Source organism: Aotus nancymaae, unplaced genomic scaffold, assembly GCF_030222135.1.
Source record: "Aotus nancymaae isolate 86718 unplaced genomic scaffold, 86718_ANA_hifiasm-v0.15.2.pri h1tg000040l, whole genome shotgun sequence".
NCBI lineage: Eukaryota > Metazoa > Chordata > Mammalia > Primates > Aotidae > Aotus > Aotus nancymaae.
The window spans coordinates 31,414,716-31,439,215 of record NW_026988454.1 but is presented as its reverse complement, the minus strand read 5'-3'; the positions used below and the strand labels follow the sequence as shown (position 1 = coordinate 31,439,215).

The following is a 24,500-nucleotide window of genomic DNA, read 5'->3' as shown; positions in this document are numbered from 1 at the left end:
GCATCAAGGGGATGGTACTAAATTATTCATGATAAACCATACTCATAATCCAATCCCCTCCCACCAGGCTTGGACCTCCACTCTTGGGGGAAACAACTGAACATGAGATTTGGCTGGGGGCACAGATACAAACCATTTTAACCTGTTTCCTCCCTTACTCCTACCAAAGTCTATTGTCAACATACAGCCAATGTGGCCTTATTTCAGTGTAAATCATATAATTTTACACCTCCCAAACCCCTGCAGTGGCTCCTTATTTCTCTCAGCATAAAAACCAAAACATTTGTCATTGCCAGCAGGCCATGCCCAGTCTGGTGTCTCATGACCTCTCTGACTTGATGTCTTCACACTTCTCCTCTCTCACTGTGCATTGACCTCACAGCTGTTTGCTCCTCCCTTGAGGCCTTTGCTCCAGCTGTTCTCTCTAGAAGGCTCTTGCCCCACACAGGAATGACTAACTCCCTCCTGCCTTCAAGCTCTTATTCAAATCTCACCTCTCCCCATGACTACCTTACCAGCCCCCACTATATGAGAGTGGGGACTCTCAGATGCCCACTATTCTCTTCACTCCATGCATTTACTATCTCCTAACATGCTATCCAGCTCCTTCCAGCATGAAAGCACTTATTATGTTTATTGCTTATTGCCTGTCTCTCCCCATCTGATATGGTTTGGCTGTGTCCCCAACCAAATCTCATCTGAAATTCCCATGTTGTGGAAGGGACCCAGTGGGAGGTAATTGAATCATGGAAGCAGGTCTTTCCCATGCTATTCTTGTGATAGTGAATAAGTCTCACGAAATCTGATGATTTCATAAGTGGGAATTTTCCTGCACAAGCTCGCTCTCTCTCTTCACCTGCTGCCATCCATGTAAGATGTGACTTGATCCTTCTCCACGCCTTCCACCATGATTGTGAGGCTTCCACAGCCATGTGAAACTATAAGTCCATTAAATCTCTTTCTTTTGTAAATTGACCAGTCTCAAGTAGTCTTTATCAGCAGTGTGAAAATGGACTAATACACCATCTCTACCACCACTAGTTCCTTGTCTGTTTTGTTCACTGATGTATTCGAAACATGTATCACAGTGTCTGGAACATAGTAAGTGTTCAATATATTTGTTGAATGAAATCAAGTAATTTATCCTCTTACTTAGCAAATTTATAGAAACTCTGTGTGAGGCATAGATTTGAGTGGGTACAACAGGAACAAGGTAGGCTGCCTACTCATACCTAGCTTATACCGTAGTAAAAGAAAGGAAGTACATAAAGAACTCTAATACACATCAACGGGACTGAGTTTAACAGGACCCAGACTTGCAGAATGCCACAGAAAAAAAATCAAAAGGAGTATAAGACTCAGAAGAGAGCACATTTGCCTCTGCCTGGAATGACTGCAGATGGCCTTGTGGATGGAGTATTTGAAGTGAACTTTGAAAGACAGGTGCTGGTTTGATAGGTGCTGGTTTGACAGGTGCTGGTGAACATAGAGAATGAGGTGTTTGTGAATAATAAGCCATCTTAGAAGGCATCAGAGTGGCAAAAGGAAAGGACACCATCATATATTAATAATTTAATATTTATGTTAGTAAGTTACAGTCTTACTAACATATCATTTATTTGGACTATAAGAGCTTTGTTGGAAAGGAGAGGTAAAGGTATTGAGTTATCTCAAACATAGAGGAAAAAAATGATAGCTGAGACAATTTCATAGAGCATTGAATGCCAAAATAAGGAATTCAACTTAATTTGTCTTACAGGGGGCGGAGGATCCATTGTAGGGTTTGGAACAGGGCACTGGGGGAGGTGGAGAGCATGATCATATTGAAGGCCAGCGAACTCCTTGAGAGAAGAGATTTTGTCTTATTTATCCTTGGATCCCCAATGCACACCACAGCACCTAGCATATTAGTGGGTGATTGTAAATATTTTTGTTTCAACCAGTGATTAGGGAGAAGGTAGAAAATTTTTGTCAAACAAATAGGTCACTTCTGGCAGCTGTAAGGAGGATGGCTTGAAGAAAGGACAGTGAAGAAGGATGGTAAAACCTGGAAATAGGGTGGCTTCAATGAAAGGAATGATTGGGTACAAGTGACACTACATAGGAAAACCAAGAGGATTCAGACACTGGTTGGACATGAGGGTTGAGAGCAAACAATGACTTCTCCCCGAAGACAACCTAAATCTGCTCAATCATAACATATTCAAACCACAAGATTTTTAGCAGTAGAACCAGATTCAGAGGTAAATGCAAGAATTCCAACATGCACTTAGAAACTAACATCTAATTAAAACAGTCAATGCCTATTTCCCCTGCAGTTTTGGCCAAAACACGCTTGTATGCATAATGATTCTTCCACAAAGGCTGTGTTTGCAATCATCTACTCTATTGTCTTTTAATCTGACCAGCTTCCAAGCTAACCCAATTTTCTTGCATTTCCCTGGTGCTCATCTCCAAATATGGTTTCACCAGCAAATTTCCCAAGTATCCTTTTATTCTGTCTACAGGAAGATTATTAATGAAGATGTTAAGTCAAGCTGGCATACATCACGATGCTTAAGGCCATCTTCTAGACACTTTTGTTCCACTACATGGGGATATGGTGTCATTTGTCATCAGGTCTTGTTACAGCTTTCTGGCCCTTGAAAAACTCATGGGAGGGCACACATGTCCACATCTACTTGAATTAGTCTTGCAAGTGAACTCATGAGCAACTGAATTAAATGTCATCTCAGGGTTGAACATCTGTTACATCACACTAATCTATCACTCTTTTCTCTCCTAAATCTTTACCAATCAAAACAAATTAGTCTGGCATGTGATTTCCAATCAACCTTCTCTTTTGTTGCATGTGGCTCATGCCCAAAAGGAAATAATAGACCAGTTGATAAAAGTAACAAAATTTCATTACTGCTTCAAACAGGATCAAGTGGTGAATAAAGAATAATGACTGCTTGGCAATTAGTGAAATGAATAGCAATAGGACAGCCTCAGCAGAAGATAGGTATGAGACTCAGCCTCGTGAAACTTATCTCATAACAAAGTCTTGGAGATAAATCAATGTGTGGTTTTAGAATCAAGAATGGTTGCAGCCTTCCTGACTTGTGTTTTCCTAATGGAGCCTTGATAGTGTAACTAACAGAGATTCTCTTTCTTCATTTGCTAAAGAAGTTGAACATTATATGGGTGCCTCCGATACATACAGTAGGGGCATAATGATGGGATGATTTTTAGCCTCACTCCTGACTCCATTTAATCACCATACTATTTTCCTTGCTTCTTTTCCCTTACTTTTTAATTGTAGTAAAATATATGTAATATAAAATTTACCATCTTAACCATTTTGAAGTGTACAATTCAGTGGTATTAAGTACATTTATAATGTGAAATCACAACCACCACCCCTCTCTAGAAGTCTTTTCATCTTGCAAAACTAAACCCTGTGCTCATTAAACAATAATTCCCTGTTCCTCCTTCCCCCTAGTCCCTGGCAACCACCTTTCTACTTTCTGTCTCTAGGACTGTGACTACTCTGGGTACCTCATATATGTGAAATTATACAGTGTCTCTCACTTTTTATTGAATGTTATTGTCTTAGTCCATTTTTTGTTGCTTATAACAGAATACGTGAAACTGTGTAATTTACAAGGAAGCAAAATTTATTTCTTACAGTTATGGAGGCTGAGAAGATCAAGGTAGAGGGGGCTGCATCTGGTGAGAGCCTTGTTGCTAGTGGAGACTGCAGTCCTGAGGCATCTCAGGGCATCACATAGAGAGGGGGCTGAGCATGCTAAAGTGTTAGCTCAGGTCTTTCTTCCTCTCTTATAAAACTACCAGTTTATCTTCCATGATAACCCACTAATCCATTAATCCATGAATAGATTACTCCACAATTCAATCACCTCTTAAAAGCCCCACCTCTCAATACTGTCACATTGTGGATTAAGTTTCAACACGTGTTTTGGAGGGGACATTCAAACCATAGCAACTATCCTCTTACATGTTTTGTAAGATTATAACCACTCTTGAAACAACATGGGAATGAATAAATAAACAAATAAAATATTGCCTGAGGTCAAGAGGAGTTCTATTCTGTACTATGAAGTCAGTGATAAGGACATAATGCTTGCTAATTAGAGTGAAACGCAATGGAGTGTAAGAAATATTCATTATTTAAATGGTTAAATGTTCAGATAAAAAAATCCTATTTAAAATAACAGTAAGGTCAAGGAAGAGATTGAATATAATGCAGGTTCTCTCAAGGGGAGAAATATGAAGATAATTGAGCAAGGAAGCAATTGTAGATTCCAAACCATAGATTTAATCAGCTAAATGCCAAGGTGCTGGTCACAAAAATTACCGGCAGAGGCGCCTGCAAGATAATGGTTCTCAAACCTTAGGGTACATATGAATTAATCACCACAAGCCTATCAAATCAGAACCATAATGACTGCAACTCAAGAGTCTGAATGTGTCACCAGCTACCCTGGTGGTTTGGAGTCAGGAGGTTCTTATCAGTGTTGAGAAATGATCAGTGCAGCAGATTAGACCAGAGGCTCTGGGGCTTGCCTCTGTCCAGTTTGCTCCTGTAATCTTGGACTATACTATGACTGTAGTGCCATGGTATCCATTACTACCTATTTCACTGCTTCACTTTCTTTCTTACATTTAGTGTGGCCTGACTAAGCTATTGAAAGAGGGGAAGAGGCTGGAGTGAATGACCCCCTGCAGCAGAGGGTCAGCACAGGCCCTGCTGTTATCATCACCATCATAGCCTTGAGACTAGACTTCATGATGGTTTTATCTTGGTTTTTTTGGTGTTTTTTTTTTCTCTTTTTTCTGGTCTCCCTCTGTGTCATCAGGTACAAACTGATTGGAGGGAAAATGCTGGCGTCCATGGAGCTGTGTTCAGCATGAAAGATCAGTATCTGGCTTCCCTCTCGTTTCATAGCTCTCATTTTCTTTCTTTCTAGAATATGTCTGTGCTGGAGAATCACCACTGGCGTTCTACAATTGGCATGCTTCGAGAATCAAGGCTTCTTGCTCACTTGCCAAAGGAAATGACGTAAGTGCTACCGAGATGAAACGTACCGATGTGCACGCAGTAATGATAAGCCACTTTCTCTAGGGCAGGCTTGGGACCCTTTGTGTGAATGGCAGAGAGCCAGCCGGCTGTGCTTCCTGCTTGCACTGAGCTGTCTATCAGAGGAGATTTGGTGTCTGTTACAGCAACCCAGAAACCAAAATCTCTCTGTGCACTTTGAAAGGGCCTTGCACAGTCAATGACCTACAGTCAGGAAAAGGGATAATAAACAGCTCTCAGTTTTCACACACTTCAGCATCAATGCTCAGCTTTGCCAAATTCCCATCCTTTAGATTAGCAAAATTGCCCTCCTATGTAGATCCAAATAATAAACATTTATCAAGAAGGAACCCAGACATTCTCAAGCTAGATTTAAAATTAGTTCAAAAAAGTATGTTTTCTAATTGCCAGTTTTAGCAAAAATAGAAGTCAGAAATTCTTTTCTAAAAAGTCTTTTGCTAAGTAATTGAAATGGCCCCAGCAGTTTTTTCACCAGTTAATTTATCTTATGTCTCTTGCACTTTAAACATAAGGGGAGACACTTGTGTTCTGGTTGACTATTTGATAGCCATGGTATGTAGGCTGAGTCCTACTAAATCAGAGGCTATCGCTTCATTTTCCTTACGCCCCCAAGTTAGCTGCTAATACTAAGGCTGCCACTAATTCTGATCTGTTTAATGAACATGTGCCCAGAACCCAAGAAACCTAGGTGAAAAGAGTATATACATTGCTGTACCCTTCTTCAAGACGGGCACGTGACTTGAGGTCAGGGACCAAGTGGGGTCTCCCTACTGAACAAGCACCACACTCTGGGTTATGGGTTGGTTCCTGGCCTACTGATTTGATCTCATGCTGTTTCCTAGCACCCAAAGGGATGTGAAATTTGCAGGAAGAATTCAGTTCTGATAAATTTTTACTCCCTGGAACTAAATAAAACCAGTTCTTGTGCATGGAATAAAAACTTATACCTTTTACTAGAATAATAGATTGCAAAGACTGAAAGAATTAAATGCAAAAAGAACTAAAAACTAGAGCAAGAAATCAAGTGAGAAGAGAGAGGAGGTAAGTGGTAGAGACAGATGAAGAGGAGAAGAGGAGGGGGGAAGGAAGAATAGTGAGGACAGGAAAGAAGAAAATGCAAGGGAAAGGGGAAAGAAGGACTCTTGGGTGACCAGGCTTCTCCCAGTCAATACCTGCGTTCATCCTATTTGTTACTCAATTAGTATTTGTTTCCTAAAATACTCATTTCATGTCTATGGATTCCAATGAAAATTATATTTTTATGTGTCTTTGTGGAACACAGTGTTATAAATTGCTTTTGCCAGAAGAATAATTGTTATACAATAATATATGTGCAAGGACTTTATAACAAAACCATTATCATAATTATTATATTTCTACCTCAGGTAAATGCTTTAATGTCATTTTTCTGATTTTAAAAGTAGGGCAGGTTAATTATAGAAAGTAAGGAAAATTCAGGAAAGTGTTAGTTTGAACTCTGTAAAATCGTTCTTTTTAAGGGCCGGAAACAGCAGACTTTTAGCACTTTCATATGATTCAGCTTGACATGAAAGAGAAAACTGAAATTACTAGTAACTCTGCAAGGATAGTTCACATTAACCTGCCTAGTTTATTTTCTTTTAGTCTTTTTTCAGTACAAACATATTTTAACAAAATTTGGTTATCTGGGAAACTTATTTTATAGTTTATGTCCTGAAATTTTTATTTACTATAAAGACTTTTTTCCAAGTCATTAAACCTGTTACTTAAAATTATTTTATCAGCCATATGGCATTATTGTGCTAAATGACATTATTGTACACAGCTACTGCCTTTCATTTGGAATGTAAGTGGTTTCCAGTATCCCAAGTTTTGATACTCTGTTTTCACTGGAAATATTTGTAGATAAAAATTATTGCTCAGAAAGGTCTAAATGTTTAAGTTTCTTGTTGTATATTATCTCATTGTGCTTCCAAAAGAGTGTATCTATCTGTATTCCCACTGATAGATTAATAAGAAAATGTACCAATGTACCATCACCAAAATTGAGCTTTATCTTTTAAAAATATTTGCAAATTTGACATGTTTATGAATATATATGCACAAATATATATGTATATAGAGAGAAAGCGGTTTTCATTAAATGAGTATGCATCCATTACTTACAATCAATATTGAAATTTTTCATATATTTACTGATCATTGCTATTTCTTTAGAAAACACATTTTTATATTTGGTCTCTTCCTATTTTTTTATTAGTGTTATTTATTTTAGAATTCTTTGTATATTAACTACAGTAACCATTTGTTATATGTTGTAAATATTACTTGAAGTTTTTAGTTTGCCTTTTAATTTGATTCATGAAGCATTTCACCTTATTTTCCAATTATAAATTTAGTAAGTATTCATATTTTCAAAGAAGTCATATAATTCTGAGAATAAGAAAAATCAATCCTAATCCCCTTATAGATCTTTGCATTTTCTATGACCGTAGAGATGCTTTACATGCTTTGCATTCTATTTTTAACACTAAAACATGACATTTTTCAATGTCAATTACTATAGCTGTACATCATCATACTTAATTGTACAGTATGAGTGTACAATTTAACTAATTGTTTATTTAACTAATCTTATTATAAATTTTTGTGATTTTTTTCCCTGTGGAATATTTCATTATTGTAAATAACAACAGAATAAGCATCCTTGTAACATATATCTTTACTAACATGTTAATGTAAATTTATAGATGAACTATTGGTCAAATTATTTATATTCACCAAATGGTTTTTCCACTGATTCCTAAATTGCCCTCCAGAAACATTGTACTAGTTTATATTCCCTAACAGAGAATGAGGGGAACCATTTTTTTCTCATATCATTGACAGCATTGGGTATTACAGTCTTTCAATAATTTAGCAAATTACTTAGCAGTTACTTTTAGTCCTCACCAATAAAAATGGGAGAAATAATATCATATAGTAGCATAGCAGAAAGTAAATTAAAACCAAGAATATTTAATATCACTTTATTTTTGAGATATTTTATATTTTTCGAATTTTGTTTTATATAATTTTTCATGTTCTGAACTGGATTAAAGATGTATGTATGGCTTAAAAACAAGAACATTAGTGGTGAAGCTACAAAGCTTTTAGAATATAATGTAGGGAAATTTTTCATCAGAGTTGGGGAAAATTTATTAAAGAGGAGAAAAAACTAGCCATAAATAAAAAGATTTATAGATAAAGCTACATTAAAAAATAAGACTTCTTGGTGGCATGGTGGTTCACGCCTGTAATCCTAACACTTTGGGATGTCAACAAGGGAGGATCACTTGAGGCCAGGAGTTCGAGACCAGCCTGGTGAACATAGTGAAACCCCATCTCTATTTATAAATTTAAAAATAAAAGTTATAAAAATTAAAACTTCCTTTCATCAATAGATATCATAAAGACAGCCAAAAGACAAACCACAGACACAATATTTGCAACTCATAGTTGGCAAAGGCCCAGTGTTTAAAATATGTAAAGAACTTCAGAATCAATAAGAAAAAGGAAGACAACTCAGTAGAACAATAGATAAAAACTAGAGTAGAAACTTCACAAAAGAAGAAGTACACATGACCAATAAACACATGAAAATGTGTCCAGGCTCATTAGTAAACAAGAAAATTCATATTAAAACTACAGTGAGTTGCATGACATGCCCCACCAAACCGGCAAGAAATGCAAAAGGTAAGAATGTAGAACAATGACAATCTCATCTGCTACTGCTGAGAGCTCAAATTTACACCATCATTTTAGAAATAATTGGCACTATCTAGTAAACTGAAGATAAACATACCCTGTCATCCAATTATTGCATTCCTGGACGTAGACTCTAGGGAGACTTCTGCATATGCATAACTAGAGAGATACAAGAATATTTACTGTGGCTCTTTTCATAGTAGCCAAACACTAAGAAACAACTCAAGTGACCATGATAAGTAGAACAGAGAATGGAAAGGATCAATGGAATTTTATACAACGGCGTATACTATAATAATGAAAGAGGATAAACCACAGCCTACACATCAACATGAAGGAATTTCAAAAACATGATTTGTAGCTAAAGAAGTCAGTCACTAATACATACCATATAACTTAAAGTCCAAAAGCAATTAAAATTAAATTGTGTGGTTTAGAGATGCACTCACAGGTGGTAAAATCGTAAGTAGTAAGAAAATTATTAAAACAAAGAGCAAGAAAGTGGTTACTTCTGGACTTGAAAGGAAAGGGGCTGTGATGAGACAGGCAATGTGGCTTTCTAGGGTACTGGCAGGCAATGTTCTTGACCTGAGTGGTGATTACGAAGTGTTCATTTTCTATTTATTCATTAAACTATATATGTATTCCCTATGCATTCTACTTAATTATATTTCATTTTTAAAGGTAAATTTTACAAATATTTATGGATCTTTCCTTTATTACTTTTTATATGTGAGGTAAGCTCTAATTTGCTTTATCTAAGATATTCCATTTTCTCTATACCATCTGTTGACTAATATATCTCTTGCCCACTGGCTTATAACAATGTTTCAGTTTTTGTTTTTGAAGTTCCAGAATCTCTTTCTGGCCTATGTATTGTGTTCCACTGACAGATCTTTCCATCTCATGGTACCATTTACTATTATTCCCTTCACTGTTATTACTACTGTTATGCCCTTTTCTCTCTCCATGCAAATCTTCATGTTTGAATTAGTTTGAACTCTAAAAACACAGCACAAATCTCATGATTCTGCAAGTCTTTTGTGTCCTCCCTAAAGCAGGCATTTCTATTTGCCTTTCAGTTTTTTCACCCATTGGAATGTCCACACTACCACAACGTTGTTTTCCAAGGTTTCAATCACTTTATACCGTCCTTGGCATGCCTCCTGTCCAAGGACAGAACTGGTGGGTGAGAGACTTGCTCTTAGGCAGTGAAGGACTGGCACATTGTGTAATAAACAGAATCAAAGGCAGAAATGAGATTACAAGCCACCTGATGATGAGAAAATCAATCACCCTCATCAAAGGGATTTGCTTTGTGTGTTTTTCTCTTTCATTCTTGTGGATGCAGACAGGATATTGAACAGCAACTGGGCTCCTTGATCTTGGCAACAGACATCAACAGGCAGAATGAATTTTTGACCAGATTGAAAGCTCACCTCCACAATAAAGACTTAAGACTGGAGGATGCACAGGACAGGCACTTTATGCTTCAGGTAAACAACAGTAAAAGCCATTCTTCTTGTTGAGTAAAAACACTCAGCTGGGCTGGGCGTGGTAGCTCATATCTGTAGTCCTAGCTACTTGGGAGGCTGAGGCAGGAGGATCGCTTAAGTCCATGAGTTCAAGGCTGCAATGAGCTATGATTGCACCACTACACTCCAGCCTGGGTGACAGAGTGAGATCCTGTCTCTAAAAATACAAAGGACAACAACAGCAATCCAATAATTTTAGCATGATCAATAATTTTAGCATGTTTGAGAAGGAATTATCTCCCATGGTATGAGATCAATGACCTATTTTAGTAAAGACTTTGAGATGCATGAAAATTATAAGTGGTTCCCAACCAAGCAAAATCTGGGTTTCGTGTCAACCAGTTGATAATACCTCATTTTTCTTGTTTGGTAACTGATTTATCACAGAGTAATCCTGCTGGATGGCTGCATGCAGTAAAGTTCTAATACATTTTGTGTCTTGGTGTAAAATCAACTACTGTGATATGCAATTTTAAAAGTCTGTTTCTGAAATACAAAAGTATATTAACTATAGCGCATACAAAAATTGAAAAACAAGTGGCCTTCCTTTACCTTAAACCTATTTAACCTGCTTTATTTCCTTTTACTACTTAAACTTCTATTTTCATCTGAGTCTCAAACATGTTTATCTGGTCTTGCCATTTGTAGGCAGCAAAAAATAAAGTTGAATTGAATTGAATTGAATCAAGTCCATTCCTTTCTGTTTTACTCCATGGCAAGAAGCCATTTGTGACATGACAAATTATATCAGGGCAGAGTGGACGTCACCAGTAAAAATGTGACCTGGCATCCAAACCAGAACCTTCTTTCTTGATCTTCCATTTTCTCTTCTTCCTCCTTTTCTTTTGGTGCAAAAGACACAATGAATGGACCCCAGACTCATCTAGATCGAGGAGATAGAGCAGCACTTGGAGATTGGATCGTGCAGTCTTTTTGTTCCAGGCTCTCGTACTACCCTCTGTAGCTGTCCAGAGTGCTACAACCTTGCCAGGAAGTACCTTAATCCCAGCTGTAGAACTATGACTCCTTCCTTATTTCTTTCCAAACTAGGCTTCTAGTCCCTGAATGCCACAAGGATTAACCAGGTGTCTGATCTGAGTGACTAAAGCCAAGTTGTGAGTAGCTGAAAGATTTGACCTTAAACACGTGCATTTCAAAAGGAAGGCTTGCTAACTCAAATGCATCCCTTAAGGCAGAAACTGGAGAAGGCTTCTCTGACACCTACTTCAATCTGTACTGGTACCCCACTAACCAGGAAATAAATATAAACAATCAAATTTGCAAGTTGATATGGTCCAAGGTTCTTCCAGACCCCAACATTGCTATCGGGTCTGTGATCCCAAGGAATTGGGTCAAACCAATGGGCACTGCTGGTCTCTTAGTAGCAGTTGGTGGTTAAAAGGGGTGAATCTACTTCTCTGGGAATTCAAGGTAACCCTCCTAGGGTCATCACCACTGACAAAAAGCTGGCATCCCAGATCCAGACCAGTGTTAGGCAAGCCAAGAAGGCCCAAATGTAACTGTGCAAACAAAGCATTCCTAGGTTTGATACAACTTCATTGCCTGACTGGTGGTCTGAGTTTACACAGGCAGATATAAATGCCAACATGCATAATTTAAGTGATGTATGGAGTTCCTATGTGTGGCTACTGTGAGAGTGAGGTTCATATGACCTCACTTGAGCCTGGCCAGGGACCCTGCAACCTCCCTGCCTGCAGGAGGTGGGGCTAAGAAGGAGCCAGGCCATGGCTTTCCTTGGCCTGCCCACCCAATTCTCCTCCAGCAAGCTCCATGTCCTTAGACTGTAGCTCGTCTCTCCTCCTCACTGCTATAAAGCCAGCATTCTCAATGCAGACTTCATGTAGTGGTGAGTAAGTGCAGTTTCCTGAAGAGGCATGTCAGGGAGCTACTCTGTAAATATGGGCCTGGTACTGTGAGCAGACTGACGACTTGACAGCCTCTTTTGCTTGGGGTACTTTCGCAACTGAAGAAGCTTCCTCTGACAACCTCTCCCTGCCCTGTCGTTTCTCAGATCGCCTTGAAGTGTGCCGACATTTGCAATCCTTGTAGAATCTGGGAGATGAGCAAGCAGTGGAGTGAAAGGGTCTGTGAAGAGTTCTACAGGCAAGGTGAGTAGTGGTCCAGCAGCTGAGATTTCACTGCCCCGTCTTCTTTTAGGCATTTATCCTAATGAAACAGGAAATGGATCATCTATCATGACATTTGTTCTCTCATCGACTCTTATTATCCTAACTTTTCTTTTTAACTCTCTTGCAACTCATCCAACCCTTGTTTGGAAAAAATTAAACAACATTGATGTATTGACTTACTACAGAAACAGGCAGTAATGAGGCAAAATAAAAATGAGCGAAAGTGGGACACTGATTATAAGTGCCTCTCCTCTGTGGATATAAGAATGTGTGGGACAGTTTGATTTTGACTTTGACCTTCACTTTAATGAGCTGAGTGCAGCCTAAAGGCTAAATGTCATTTGAGGTCAATGTTTTCCACTGACAGAAGGACTTAGACTCCTTTTGTATTCCTTCTCCTTGTTTTCTTAAACAAAGTTAATAATAATGAAATTGGACACAGCTGACCAGAAATTGAGTTCTTCCTTTCAAATATAGGTTCAACAGTGAAGTAGAAGAATTTTGCTGTGAAAAGACAAATGGTCCTGAATTAGGGTATAATTTTTAAAAGATTAACCGCATTCAGAAATAAGGCAATGAATTAGCAAGCAGGATCTTGCTGTTGGGTGGGGTATCAACCTTGAAATACAGACTTGTTTCTTCAGGCCTGGTTTCAATGTGCAGGATGTTTGTTCAGGCATCAGCAGTGCCCTCATGCTAGTGACAGAATCAGGTTTGAGAGGCCGAGAACAAATAAAGCTTGAAGTGTCCCACATACCAGCTCTGTGGGGAGGTCAAATAGCAACAGTGAGCCTTTTGGAGAAGGCGCCATTGAAAGATGCGTCAATGACATCGTGATGGCCCCAAAGACAGAAGAAGAATTGATTGAGCTCATGTGGAGCCAGAAGGCTCTGCTCACCTATCTTTCTCTCAGAATAAAAGTGCTCATGTAACTCCTACAACTCTGTATATAATTTCACTTGAATTGAGTATAACTAGTTAAAAATCAAAATATCAGCTCTAGTTGCCCCTAAATAAAATCTCCAAGGAGGGCAAAACAAAAGGAAATATGATTAAATTGGAGCTAGGGGGTTTTAGATTAGGTATCATCAATACTTTCTTTACTTTTGATGTGTTAAATATTGAAATAGCACAGTGAGAGAGGGGCTAAGATCTCCATCTCTGCAAATCAAACAATAAGATAAAGAAAAAGTCTACTCTAGCCCACGTGGTTTTGACTTAATCATATCCAGCATGATTAAAGTGCACAAGTCAGCATCGACTGCAGTGTAAACCTTTTATTTTCTCATCTCGCACCTTATATGGATTCTGAGCACCTTGGGCAGGACCATGTCACTTAGGTAGATAGTAAGGCCCATAGGGTCATTAAATCAAAGTTGTCAACTAGGTACAGTAAATGGTATCAACCAAGAAATGTAACCTATAAGATCTCTTTACTTGGGCCAGGCACAGTGGCTTATGCCTGTAATCCCAGGACTTTGGGAAGCCGAGGCAGGAGTTTGAGACCAGCCTGACCAACATGGTGAAACCCCATCTCTACTAAAAATACAAAAATCAGCTAGGCATGATGGTGCATGCCTTTTGTCCCAGCTCCTCAGGAGGCTGAGGCGGGAGAATTGCTTGAACCCAGGAGACAAATGTTGCAGTGAGCCAAGATCCTGCCACTGCACTGCAGCCTGAGTGACAGAGTAAGACTCCATCTCAAAAAAAAAAAAACTCTTTTCTCAAAAGTGGTTATTGTCCTAGTAATACAGGCATGCATTATAAGATGGAAAAACCTAGAACATCTGTAACACTGATCACTAAAGGCGGGCTTCCATGCACTTTCCTCTGGCGTGTTTCCTGGCAGAGGAAGAATAGAAAATGTAGATCTGGTCCTTTTTATTTAATAGCCTTATGGTCTAGCAGAAGTTCTGCTTATTTTAAGAGAAGATTAGACTCCCTGATCATCCAAACTGCCTGTCCTCCCTACTGAATTATTTTTAATTCTATAAGGTTGACTTGTGTCATTTTGATAAATCTTTCAGTTTAAGATTTGGACTCAAATCCCAGCTCATTCCATCCTGCTCCTGGCAGGCAGGCTTCCACAGACTACTAACAGTCCTGGACAAAGTATCTTTAATGTGATTCATGATGTTAAGCAAGGAAAATCCTTAAAATCAAGGTTGAGGACACAGAGGGAAAAGAAAACAAGATCCTATGAGTTAGAAAAACTGTTATATTCTCAGAACAGAGATTAGGATTCCAAATACCATATACCTCCCTCCTCTCCCCGAAAAAAACTTAAAGTAGACTTTCTGTCTTCTTGTGACTGATTGCTATCATCTCAACCAACCTAGCTTCCCAGAAGCTATTTTTTGAACATCTGCTTCCAGCCTTGTCTAATCCTCAGCAACACCGTGATTTTCCTATGTACAAAGCCCTACTGGAGATATTATGAATAATACAAAGAACTACAGTTAGTCTATGCTTTGTACTCTCAAAGTACTACTTAGTATAGTTTCTAGAGGAAAGCAACTATGCAAAATTCCCCTTTATATTCTCTACGTTGGCTAACAAAGTGTCTGAAACATAGAAGCATGTTAAATAAATAAATGAATAAATGATCTCATTGGAAGACCTCTAATGATAGAGGTCACAGGAGAAGATCCAGTGCCTTGAAAGGTAGGATCTGAGCTCAGTATTAAGTGATGTGCATTGTTCTACACTTTCCAGTACGGTAACAAGGTACTTGTGACTGGTTCAATTTAAATTAAAATTTAATAAATAAAAAAGAGTTCCTCAGTCTTATTGATCATATTTCAAGGGGCTGCCACATTGAGCAGTGTAGAGAAGACCTCCGTCATTGCAGAAAGTCCTGTTGGACAGTGCTGGTCTAGATAGAATGGAATGGAAATCACGAGGCAGGGATGTACCCTGCCTTATAGACCAGCTCGGTCTTATAGAAGATAAGAACGAGAGGATTGTGGTGGCTTCTGGACACCAGGGTACAAAAGAGAACACAACAATGGGAGTCATCTCAGAAAGTGCATTTAAGCAGCATACATCATTGAAATAGAAGAAGATTTGGAGAAAGAAGACTAGCTAAGAAGCAACAACTAAGAACGAATGATCAACACACCAGACCAGGCTAAAGTAGAGTGAAAGAGGGTAAATAAGGTCTTCTGAGAGAGGGAGAAACAGGATGTGAAACCAGATTGAAGAGGAAGAAAGAAGCAGGGAGGTTGCAGGGTCCCCAACCAGGCTCAGGTGAAATGGAAGGTGAAGGGAAGGGAGAGGTCAAAGAGACTCCTCCAAAGTGTCACGCTTGACTGAAAGATCACTAATAATAGAAATTCGGAGGTGAGGCGTGGAACTGGCTTTAGGTGGGTTTGTCTTAATATTAAATGGTATCCTGTCCTGCCCTCAGAAGGCTATGATCGTCTGGAGTTGAAGAGTCAGGGTGGCCAGGCTACCCTGAACCACTCAGGTTAAGCCCGAATGGTTTCCTCACTTCAGCGTTGAGGATTACCAGTGACAACAGCCCCCAGGAAGTGAACTACGGTCTTAAAATCCCAGAACTGTGGCCTCTGTAGGGTTCCAGCTCAATGGTTAAGTACAGACACTTTGAAGCTAGACTTCCTATGCTGGAATCCAGGCTCCCCACTTTACTGGTGGTGAAACCTACTAGTAACATACTAGGTCAAAATACTTAACCTTCCCTTGTCTCAGTTTCTTCATCTGTAAAATGGGGATTCTAATAAGGTTGTTATTTGGATTAAATTAATTAACATACGCTTGGGTACGGGGGCTCACACCTGTAATCTCAATGCTTTGGGAGGCAGAGGCAGGAGGATCACTGGAAGCCAGGAGTTTGAGACCAGCCTAGGCAACATAGAGAGATACTATCTCTATTAAAAAAAACAAAAACAAAAACAAAATATTAGCCAGGAGTGGTGGTGCCTGCCTGTAGTCCCAGCTACTCAGGAGGCTGAAGCAGGAGGATACCTAGAGCTCAACTATTGAAGGATACAGTGAGCTATGATGGCACCATTGTACTCCAGCCTGGGTGACAGAGTGACAGCCTACCTCTTATTAAAAAAACTGACAAATTTTTTTATTAACATGAAAAATGCTGAGAACAGTGCCTGGCACACAGTAATCGTTACATAAATGTTGTGTTTTTCTCTCTTCTACTTTAGCAGAGTAGATTCACAACTGCGAACCTTAGCTAATGTTTCTGAGGACCAACTCTTCCACTGTTTAGTCTGATTATTTTTTTCCAACACAAGAATTACTCCCAATTTTTATGTTCGGGAAGGACTGATGAAGTAGTTTAATAAAGTTTTGTACAATGCATTTCTCCTTTGATCTTTTATTAATTTGGTGCAAAGGTAATTGCGGGTTTTGCCATGGAAAGTAATGGCAAAAAATACAATTACATTTGTACCAGCCTGATAGCTGACAGAGGCATTAAAAAGAAACATTTCGAGCCAGGTGCAGGGGCTCACAGCTGTAATCTCAACAGTTTGGAAAACCGAGGCAGGAGGATCACTTGAGCTCAGGAGATTAAGACTAGTCTGGACAACATGGCAAGACCTCATCTCTGCTAAAAATTAAAAAATATGTATTAGCCTGGCGTGGTGGCTCATGCCTGTCATCCAAGCTACTCGAGAGGCTAAAGCAGGATTGCTTGAGCCCAGGAGTTCCAGGCTGCAGTGAGCCAAGATCATGCCACTGCACTCAAGCCTGGGTGACAGAGTAAGACCCTGTCACAAAAAGAAAAAAGAAATACCATTCTGACCTTTATAGTTTTTTTCACCTTCAGTTTCATTAGGTAAAATTCTAAAAAATCAGAATGGGAGAGTCCGATTAATTTTGTGGTTACAGACTGAGATGCCGCTCAGATGATGAGATCTTTCTAGCCCTTCTACCTCATTTCCTACCTACTTCCTGTTCCTGGTTGTTCTCGGGTGAAACAAAACTAGGTTTGATTTGAAGCAAATCAAACTGTGGAAATTTTAGGCACTTTAGTAGAGGAGAAGGAAGGATAAAACCTGTTTTCTTAACCTGTCACTTAAAGTCAGAACTTTTATTTCATGTGAGGAAATTTCTCATTTGTTGTTTTCTTGTTTTTATAGGTCTTGTTCAAAAGTTTATTCTAGTCCTAGAGCACACCTCCTTGCAGTGAGCCTTTACGAACAGTCATTGGCACGGTGGTATTTTAAATTTCTATAGAAACTACCAATGAAAGGCAGAGCAAGTCAGTGCTGAAGGGCCCCTACTGATAACAAGTCAGGAAACAGTAATTCCCAGAATAACTTCTTCCGACAAGGTCATTAAAATTATTAATACTCATTTTATAAATTCTAGATTACCAATGTGTTGTGTGTTTTTTTGTTTGTTTGTTTGTTTTTTACTTTCTTCTTAGGTGAACTTGAACAGAAATTTGAACTGGAAATCAGTCCTCTTTGTAATCAACAGAAAGATTCCATCCCTAGTATACAAATTGGTGAGTTAAATTCAGTGTTAAGTTCAAATGAATACCTTTGGCACATCTCACAGAAGTCACAAAGAAAAGATCTACACACAACTTTCACACAACTTTCAGATCAGCACTGGAGGTTTAATCAACATCCCTTTGAATGGCTGAGTCCAAATTAACTCTTTAATCACGACTAATTTACTAGCTAATTATCTATTGAGAACTTATGAAACATAGGATGGAAGCTTTGTTACAGGCCCTTAACTAACTTGTATTATTTTTATTTTGTAGTTTAGAATAGTGTCAAAATCAGAAAGAATAGAAGAAAAGTAACAAGAATCAACTATTTGCACTCTCTTCAGGGCATGAAGGTGGGAATCCGCAGAATCTGCCTTTAGGACCCTTACAATTTGGGTCACTACCCCTCTTCCCTAACACTCACACCCAGTCTCCAGGGCCCCAATCTCCAGGCCTAGAGCCTGCGAGCCATGCTCTCCCACTGTGTCCTGGGATCCCCTGTCTCACTAGTCCTTCCTTCAAAACTTATTTTCAGGTTCATTCTCTTAAAACCACACTCTCTTGCAAGTGTCAGTGGTGGGAAACAAAGTATGATGCCAATGCATCCAAAATAATTATTGCTTTATCTAATTAAGTTATGAAGCAAATCAGTCATGAACTCGTAAGTCATGAAGACCATGAAGCAAATGAAATTGTGGAAATTTTAGGCACTTTAATGGAGGAAATATTTTTGCTCCAGTAAGAATTTCTATCACACCTTAAGACACTCCACTAATTCCACCCACCTTTAAAGAAAGTCTTTTCCTTGCAGTTCCCTTCCATTGAACCCAAACTCAGAACTTTAACTCTTTTCCTTATCAACGCTGATCCTGACATGTACCAGTTCATGTTTTATACCTGTTCCCATGGACTTTAGACAGCTGAATGCAGTCACAGCGCTACTATAGACATTTGCAAGGCTCAAGGTTTAATGGTTTGACGTTGGTAGGGAAGGGGGCATCTGAAAAGATAAGCTGAAAATTAAGAAAACCAGGGCAAGTTAGAATTATATAATATCACTGAAGGTCAAATCTAATCCACTGTCCCACAAAGGAGTCATAAAGTCATCCTTAGGAAATAGGACAAAATAAATCTAGCTACAAAGATTTTAATGGAATATACAACTATCAAAATAGGTATGTTTGATTATTGGGCCTTCTTTTTTTTTTTTTTTTTCAAATTGTCCTTAATAAATATTGTTAGGTAGTTTTGACAGTTAAACTGACTCTTCCACCCCAAAGTTGGGAGCTGGGGGTGGTGGCATAAAAAAATAGAACCCAGAAAAGATGATAATACAGAATTGCTGGGTGGCTGGCGGGGAAGCATCAACAACAGAAATACAGCCTCAGCCTCCTGGGATCCAATTCTCTCCTATCAATTGCTTTAGCCACGGAGGAACTGCAGACGTGATTCAAAATTAGATGCTAACTAAAGTCCTAATCCTGAGACTCCCCATGTCAAGCTCTAGCTAGAAAGAAATTTACCAGGCAACTGTCAATGACATTTTGAACCCCACAAACAAAAGGACTCACGTGGTTCAGCATACAACCTGGATTTGCGAGACAGACCTGATTTCAGAGATTCTGTCCTGTTGTTGTCATGAGAACACACTTATTTTGTCAGATCATATGTCCTGATTTTCAGCTCAGGAAAATGTGGTTACCATAGACACCTCTTTTAAAAGGGGCCGGGGGTTGAGTAAATAGGAAAATCCTATGGATGCTACACTAGCACACCAATAATAAAGAGAAAGGGAAGATGATGATTATAAAACAACCCTTAATACATAAATCTTTGTCTGTTTCACATCGGCCAGCTCGTAGAGATTGCGGGTTGGGAATTGGGGTGGTAGGGACCAATCAGGCTAAACTGGAAAAACCCCAAGAGTTAAACAGAATTTGGTGGATGCTGCAGGCTCTAGCCCCCGAGACAACAATTTTTCCAGTGGGTCCTAAGTAATGCAGCTTTTTCCTCTGTCCTTATTCCTCTCTGACTGAAATGTTCCCTTTCTTTTTCCTGACTCAATCCAAAATGAGAATTTTCTGAGTGCCACTCTCAGCTAGGCTTAGATCTGATTTTTCTTTTTAAGTAATTCACATCTCCCCAAATGGAACTAGGGCTTAACTTCTCCTCCCCAACTCCACACGTCCCTCTCTCTATCAAATTCTGCATTTTAAAAGGAAGATATTAGCCGGGCAGGGTGACTCATGCCTGTAATCCCAGCACTTTGGGAGGCTGAGGCAGGCAAATCCCTTGAGGCCAGGAGTTCAAGACCAGCCTGGACAACAAGGCAAAACCCAGTCTCTACAAAAAAAAAAAAAAAAATTTATTAAAATATTAAAATATTAGCTGGGTGTGGTGGCATGTGCCTGTAGTCCCAGCTACTCCGGAGGCTGAGGCAGGAGGGTCACCTGAGTCTGGGGGGTAAAGGCTGCAGTGAGCTGTGCACGCCACTGCACTCCAGCCTGGGTGACAGGGTGAGACCCTGTCTCTTAAAAAAAATTAAAACAAAAAATAAAAAGTTATTAAATCAAATGAATCTCTAATTGGTGAAATCTATAGAAGGCTGAAGAGAAAGAGGTTTTCCTTCAATCCTTGTCTACTCTGAGGTTACCATTCTTCCCTATTCCCCCTTCCTCCCCCCAACCCCCTACTATCCCATCATCCCTCCAGGAAGACAATAGCCCAGCAATGTCAGCTCATCCCTTGAGAAGAGAGAGGTTGGCAGAACACACTGATGGACCAGTTTCCAAATCTGATAATGTGGAAGCCTTCCTTAATTTGAAAAACTGCCTCCTGGTGCCTATTCAGACTTTAAAATCACTTTCCTACCTAGCATAAGAAGTCTTTATATCTGAAAAGTACACAGATACAATGCCAGGGTCACTTTAGAAAGAAAATGAGGTTTTTCTTTTTTTTCGAGAGTTGGATTTTTAAATGTTGGATTTGTAACTTTTTTATACTGAGGTAAACAATATTCATACTTTGAACTTTAGTACAATTTTGCAAACTGTCTTTTTAGATATCTAATATCTCAACTCTTTGAAGGTGAATGATATTAGAAATTAAATATGGAGATTCTGGAGGAGGTAAAGAAAATTCAAGAACAGCAATCAAAACGCAAAGTCCTCATCTGCTGACACCCTGTACAACCTTACCAAAATGCCAAATACAGGCATCGAGTCACTGGGTTAACTTTCCCCCTCCAGTTCAGGTTCTCTACTATGATCCCACAATATTTAAATCATATTTCACGTCAGATGAGACAATGCAGAAATGTACAACGATACTGTGTATTGCTGCATCCCTCTTCCATCTCTATGGCATTCTCAAAGGCCAAGTGTCTGCTGTTTGTCCAACAAAGAGATAATCAAATCTAGCCTGTAAATCACATGCCTGTAAACATACAGGATTTGCTGTTGGAAATTTTTGTTAGACTGAAAAACATTTGCCTTTTCTCCCCACAGCTACACATCAAGGAAATATACAATAAAACCTAAATAAGTCCAAGTTTGTGATGATTCCAACAGTTCTGGCTTAGACTGAAAGTTATCTTTTCTTAATCAATCATGTTTATTATGAAAAGCACATCAACAGCAAAGCTTGATTAGAAAGCAACAAATCTGAAATATGTAAGAGAACAGACGTGCAAACAAAGAAGTCTCATATCAAACAATCTCATCTAGTCATTAAAGCAGGACTTTCATACAGGTAAAAAACCTGTATTGAAAATGAGTGAACATTCTTTCAACTTAGTTATTTAATATAACTGAAAGCAAGACAGGACTGTTCAATGATAATCTTGAAAAAGATATCCCACAGGGTAAGGGTACGAATTCTTCAGGTGATCTAAATCCGTGAGGTGTCCCTTCCTGGTGTCATTTGCCCTTTGCATCCCTTCCCCACCTGCCTTCTTTAGCTCCAGCACAGACTTATATATATATATATATATATATATACACATATTTTCGTACATGTCTTTCTCCCTCTGCAAATAATAATAGCCAATATTCACTGGGTGTTTACTATGTGCCAAGAGCTTTCTAAGCATTATACATACATAAGTCATTTAATTGTAACAACCCTATGGGTTTAGCATTCTCTTTAGCATCTTTTTACAAATGAGGAAACTGAGGCACAAAGCCATTCAGGGACAAGCCCAAAATGACACATCTTATGCTCCTAGACTGAGGATAACCACCATTATCTTGCTTGCCTTCCTGTCCCTGGAGCTGGGAATTTTTATTAGGCTGAAAACATTTGCCTTTTCTCCCCACAGCTACACATCAAGGAAATACAATGAAACCTAAATAAGGCCGGGTGCAGTGGCTCAGGCCTGTAATCCCAGCACTTTGGGAGGCGGGGGCGGGCAGATCACTTGAGGTCAGTAGTTCGAGACCAGCCTGGCCAACATGGCGAAACCTCGTCTCTACTAAAAATACGAAAATTAGCCAGGCGTTGGGGGTCCCCAGTCGTGCTTGGGAAGGAGAAAGGAGCGGGTTTCACCGACCTGTGGTGCTGAGCCTGGCCTTGCCCGTTCTAGGTTTCATGAGCTACATCGTGGAGCCGCTCTTCCGGGAATGGGCCCATTTCACGGGAAACAGCGCGCTATCGGAGAACATGCTGGGCCACCTCGCGCACAACAAGGACCAGTGGAAGAGCTTGTTGCCCAGGCAGCACAGAAGCAGGGACAGCAGTGGCAGCGGGCCCGACCACGACCACGCAGGCCAAGGGACTGAGAGCGAGGAGCGGACGGCGAGGGAAGGCGACAGCCCCTAGGGCCGGCCCAGCTCAGACGCGGACACGACGTTCTCCTGCGCGGGGTGGGGTGTGGGGGAACCCTTGCCCAGCAGCCCATCCACTGTCTAGGTGTTGTCCTGGGGCTCTTTGGAACGCCACCTTCCTCCCACTTACCTGCCTCCCCTTCTTTTCGCAAGTGTACAGAAGCCATTTGTCACCTCAGCGTTCGTTGCCGAAAGGAGCAACTCCATTCAGTAACGTGGGGGCTGATCCCACGGGCAGGCTCGCCCTGCTCCAGGAGTCGACAGGAGGAAGAACGAGGGGCTCCCGCCTTGTCCGCCAGGGTCCCGGGTCGCACTGGACCAAGCAGCAGTTTCCAAGTTCGGAGTGTTTGCCATCTGACTGCTGATCTGCGTGACAGAAACACCAGCATATTTGCAGCGCCAAGGATATTGATCTTAAGTGCAAGAGCACAAATAAGAGCGTGAGAGAAAGTACCTTCTATTTTAATAATTACTATAAAAATAATAAATCTTTTTAACTTTTATATTTGATGCACTAGACAATGGAGCTGCAACTTTGGACTGAGATCATTCAATGTACCCAAGCTTGAAAAGGGGGTTCATTGTTTTGCTATTGACTTTATTATGCCACTTTGGGGCAGAGACTTGGCATCTTCTGAGTTTAAGAAACCACGTTTCCTATCCAGTCCGAAGGGAAGGTGCTGTACAGTTCATTCCTTTGCACCATTAGCCAATCTGTCTTTTATGGATTCCGTGACATGTTTATATTCACCCATGTACATTTTCTGTAAATACCGAACGCTACTGATTCCCATGCCAAAATACATGAGTATTATGGGATTGCTACCTGTACAAACAATGGCACTGTGAACAGAATACTGTTAGTTTTAATACAAGAGAAAGAATTTGTAAATATGGTATAGAGTTTATTAATATACTATTGTTTGCAGATAAAGGCCTTAACTTTAAACATCTTTCATCTTCTGAAAGCTGCCCGACTTAAATCCTCATAGATGTCTTTCTCAACTGCCTTCCCACGTCCATCTGTATGTTTTCCAGCTAAGGTCACAAACCAAAACTGAATAAAGTCTTTGAGGAAACATTTTGGAAACTTCACATGCATTCCGCTTGAGACCATAGTGTTTAATCTATGGCACCAAGCATCGTTTCCTCAGATTAATGAGACCCTTCAACAAGCCTGAATCAGTCACTTTTCAACGCAGCGATGTTTTAACAAGCCAGCTGCTAAGCTTGTGTTTATGTGACTCTTGTTACAGAACATGGCGGTGCATCAGCCTCACAGGAGACATAGCAGGTCTTGAAAACCTTCTATGACCCTGCCATCTAACCATCAGGAATTCCCTGCTCCCATGCCACACATTTGTCTGTTATGGCTACGGTACCAAAGTACTTTTGGTGTACGGCTGGTGTGCATTTCTTTAGTGTCAATAGTAACTGGATTTTTCTTTTTCCTTAATCTCATGTGAACTACCCAACTGTTTAGCTGAAGTTCATATTCTTTAAGTAAAGAAAATATTTCAGTTGTATAACAGACTTTACCTTCCTGGCAGGTCATTGTAGTTAATTATGTCTTTTAGCTAGGTGTATCACCTTGGAATTTCATTGCCATTTTTTCTGCAGACACTTGGCCGTAAAATCAGTTTGTTACAGCATTCTTCTCTAGGCTGCTAAACGCTGTGC

General features: G+C 39.7%; 1 protein-coding gene across 4 annotated transcripts in view; it reads left to right on the top strand.

The window, feature by feature from the left end:
* PDE7B (phosphodiesterase 7B) overlaps positions 1–23,717 on the top strand; it is a 326,767-nt gene extending 303,050 nt beyond the window's left edge. For all 4 annotated transcript variants that reach the window (XM_012474462.2, XM_012474460.2, XM_012474461.2 and 1 more), the window contains 5 exons: positions 4,974–5,065; positions 10,182–10,326; positions 12,398–12,494; positions 17,926–18,006; positions 22,580–23,717. In XM_012474462.2, coding sequence (XP_012329885.1) covers positions 4,974–5,065; positions 10,182–10,326; positions 12,398–12,494; positions 17,926–18,006; positions 22,580–22,815 — 651 coding nt within the window. In that variant the 3' untranslated portion in view covers positions 22,816–23,717. The remainder of the gene's footprint in view (positions 1–4,973; positions 5,066–10,181; positions 10,327–12,397; positions 12,495–17,925; positions 18,007–22,579) is intronic.
* The last annotated feature ends 783 nt before the right edge of the window (positions 23,718–24,500 follow it).